Source organism: Halyomorpha halys, unplaced genomic scaffold (genome assembly GCF_000696795.3).
Source record: "Halyomorpha halys isolate HHAL.00 unplaced genomic scaffold, Hhal_1.1 Scaffold2117.1, whole genome shotgun sequence".
NCBI lineage: Eukaryota > Metazoa > Arthropoda > Insecta > Hemiptera > Pentatomidae > Halyomorpha > Halyomorpha halys.
Genome location: NW_027109367.1, coordinates 64,505 through 68,540, shown reverse-complemented (window position 1 = coordinate 68,540; position 4,036 = coordinate 64,505). Strand labels below are relative to the sequence as shown.

At 36.3% G+C, this 4,036-nt stretch overlaps 1 protein-coding gene across 1 annotated transcript in view; it reads left to right on the top strand.

Annotated features, from left to right (window-relative positions):
- Positions 1–3,080: 3,080 nt before the first annotated feature.
- LOC136795795 (uncharacterized) overlaps positions 3,081–4,036 on the top strand; it is a 15,519-nt gene continuing 14,563 nt past the window's right edge. The window contains exon 1 of the mRNA XM_067047559.1: positions 3,081–3,124. Within this exon, the coding sequence (XP_066903660.1) occupies positions 3,116–3,124 (9 nt within the window). The 5' untranslated portion in view covers positions 3,081–3,115. The remainder of the gene's footprint in view (positions 3,125–4,036) is intronic.

Here is a 4,036-nt window from a genome sequence, read left to right as displayed (position 1 = left end):
CAAGCGAAGTATTTTGAACCATATTCATGCGGACGAGGAAACAGTATGACCAGTAGTGAAGAAAAGATTAAAGAAGGCCTATGGAGGAAGACAACTTCATGATGTTTCGAGAAACGAAGTAACCCTGGATGTCCAGGGGGCAGTACGCTAGTGAACTCCTGGCACGATATAACCGCATTGCAGACCAGCTGAGCGAAATGATGGCGGCAGACCAGGTGCAGGGGCGAATACAGTTCTCCCCAAAGTGCAGCTAGCATAGGAATCAGAGAAGAAGGAAGGCCTGCTGAGAGATCGTACATTTATAGTGTGCTCAAGACCTCATGTACACAAGTAAAAGAGAGGAGAAGGCGTAAATGGAAGTGGAAGAGCCAGGATGGACCCAGATCGAACATCACTGGTCGAGAAACAACTTTAACCCGTGGCGTAGCCGGTAATACAAGGACGACGGAATAGAAAGAATGAGAAACATGGAGAGCAGATCGAACCAGACGAAGCCCAGAAGCAATGGGCGGATAAAGGACCGTAAGTGCCAAGGTTTTGGAAAGGTGTGACATCTGTTAGAACAGTGTCCACGTACCAGATATTTCGAATGCAGCTGCGGAGGGCACATCGCCGTATATGTTTAGCAGGAAGGGTACTGGGCAAGGCGAACCGACGGAGTTGATCGCTCAACAGGTAAGGAGAAGGAACTTCCTGAAGAGGCCAAGCGACCTGTCAAGCGAATCGTCGGTGGCGTCCGGAATATTAGAGACGGACGGAGAAGAATATGAAGCAGAGCAAGGAAGAAGGCATAGTGGTAGAGGAGGAGCGTGGGGAAGAGGATCCAGAGGAAAGACAGCAGCGAGATTTAATGAGGATGCCAGGAGTGGTGGCCGCACATTGAGGATTTATCACGTAATAGAGGAACACAGCGGTCTGCATATAATAAGTGTGGAGGGAGGCGTTAGCTGTGCCTTGTAAACACATGTAGCTCAAGTACGATTGTTTCCGCCCGTAGGGCCATTCAGAATGATCATTATTGAGATCATAATATTGTTACAATAGAAAAGCGTCAGAGAACGTAGAAGTTGAGAACTGTCAATATTGAGTAGTTGAAACTTTCAGCAATGACAATATAGTATGGAGTGTTCTCATATCAATTCCACTAGATTGATTCTACTTTTTTTGTGACTTTTTTAAATATTAATTTTTTTTTAATAGTCTTCTTTATGTTATTGTACGAAGAAATCTTTTATTTTATTATTGTGTTTTATTTATGTTTATAGAGTTTATTTTTATGTACGAACGTTCTTCGTAAACTCAAAATATGACATGAATATATACAAATAAAATACAGAGAAGAGCTACACATGAAATACAACAAAAGAACGTAAGAATGTATATACATTTAATCATAGGAAAAGAAATAAAAAATATCCTGTAAGAAAAAATACATATAAATAAACAACACTCCCTGTATAAGAAAGCTTCTAAATTAGAAAGCGAATTCTTCACCAAAGCTTAAAATTTAAAATTCGGTTGCAACATTGGTAAGAGGTGAGTTCAGCGGTGAGTTTGTGGTCATTAAGACCTGTTTTAAGAATTTCCTGTACCCATTTTTTTGCCGTTGCTGTATCTAAAGCAGTACTAAGAAGAAGGGATTCCCATTGTAATTTATGCGCCTGGAGCAGGATAAATTTTGCAAAATCTTTCTAAATCAGATGTTACAATAATCTATTTTCACGCATTTCGATAGAAGAAAACAATCAACTGTCCCTCCGGTTCTAGTTGCTAGTTCTAATCCCAACTGTCGGTCCGGTTCTAGTTGCAACAACGTCGGGAGGCTGCAGAGTTCGGTAGGTGGACTTACAGGTTGATATCTGATGTAGGTTCGTGGTTTGGTCACCGAAATGGTGAGGTGGATTTTTATGTACTTTTGATCGGGCACGGCAGTAGCTGTGGCAGTGCTGCTTTAAATTGGACACCGTAGGATTCTCCGTAAGCCTTGCGATTGAGGAAACGGCGGAGCATGTGTTTTTTTGACTAGCATACGGTTTGCATAAGAAAGATACAAATGGGAGGGATTGGAAGGAGTGAATATTTCATAAGAAAACTTGGTGAGACAAATGCTGAGATGCATTTTTGTAGAGCGGAAGAGAGGGCTAGAAGGGATGACTAGGATGGAATAAACCAGTGATAATTGACCTTAGAACCATGCGAAGGTAAACATTAGGTATAATTCAGCCATTTCTCCCTATGAGGTAAGGCCTAACGATGGTCTTTATAGCAAGGAATAGGTGTGGGGAGGTGTTTTTTTGTAGGTGAAAATGCTACAGACGATTAAGTACGGCCTACTAGTGTCTTCTGAAGATTTCCACCGATCCTCGTAAAAATAAAAAGTTTTTTGGAAGCTTGGTTATTTGGACTTAAGGGATGTCACAATAATTTCAGTGGAAAATATTCCATATATAAGTATGTGAAAATAAAAAATCTTGAGCCGTTTGCGCATCACACATTGAGCTATTTAATAACTAAGTAAAGGTAATGGTAATTGTATTAACATTAAATAAAAAATTAACGTCCTAAGATAGGGAAAATCCAAGTTCGCATAAGATCACATAGTCAAACTCATGTTAGACCAGATCTTTAACTATGCATTTTTCTCATTTTATATTACCTTAAACGTCTCTATAAAAAACATACTATTTTTTCTAAAATATTTCCAATTTTGTAGAATATTACTACTCTTATTTATTGAAATATATTTTCAATGTGGAAAAAATAAAAATGTCAGACAATTGATCATTTAAATAATCAAATTCAAACATACGTTAGAATAAGATTTTTTAAGCATCTGTCATTTAAGCTTCAGCTGGGGTGTTAGCAGAAGAGGTGCGTGTGGAATTCTTACCAAATATTTTTAATTTAAATAAATGTTTGAATTAACAATGACTAAAAATGTATTTAATTTCTTTTCTCTTATTTTTACTGTAAAATGAAATACGTCACGTTCTTCTAAGAACTTAATGCGCTATTAAACTGCCACTATCATAGAAGTTAATGAACCGCTATTTGATTTTTGTTTTTTATAGACCATTGTTTCTTTTCTTATTCATTCTCATTAGTGAATTTGAGCATGTCTGAGGTATGTATATTCGTTTTGTTATTACAATTGAACGATTAAAAAAAATTAATATAAATCTTGCTTGTTTTTATTTATACATTTTTATTTTATGTTCTGTGTATCTTCATTAGTGGGTGAGGTATTAAATTATCTGAACTAAAGAAATAAGTCGAAAAACGTATTCGATCCCGCCAGCTGAGCGTGGTGCCGGGGTAAGATAATATTCCTGGTCTCCTTCCACTCGTGGTAAAGTATGATCAACGCACATAAACTAAATTATAGTTTTTGTTGTGATGTTTTAAAAAATTTCTATTGCCTATATAGTCAATTCTAATGGCTTGAAGGGCTGAAATGTTGAGAACTCTTTAACATTTGTGATAACAAATCTGGTCATCACGGAATTTTCACCACCCTACGTACGTCCTTCTATTATGTGTAGTATAGTGGGCTCAGGTTGAAGTTATCACTATTTTTGTAATTAAAAAAATAAATAAAGACAACGAAAGGCGAGAAGAGAAGTTTTCTTTTATTAAAAAAAATCATATTTTAGGACTTTTCTAGTTGGGGGCATTTCTAGTAATCGGGAATAATTGGGCGGTCTCAGCTTTTTCAATTCTAATCCGATGTTTATGTTTATGTTTTCCCTTTTTCTGCTTAAGTTATTTTTTATGAACTCTGAAATATGTTGTATTTATTAATTTTTTTATTATTTGTTAACAACGACAATTATTTCTTTGTCTTTTTAATAAACAAAATTGAAGGTATTGAAGAGAAATATAGTTTCGAAACCTGCCATTTAAGCCCTGTTAGACTATCTCCATGAAGATAAGACCTGTCTGGTATATAATGCGAAGCTTGTGTTTAAAGGATGAACCGCAATACTTTTGATTTCATTTATAGCTAAGTGAAAGTAAAAATATAAATATATATATA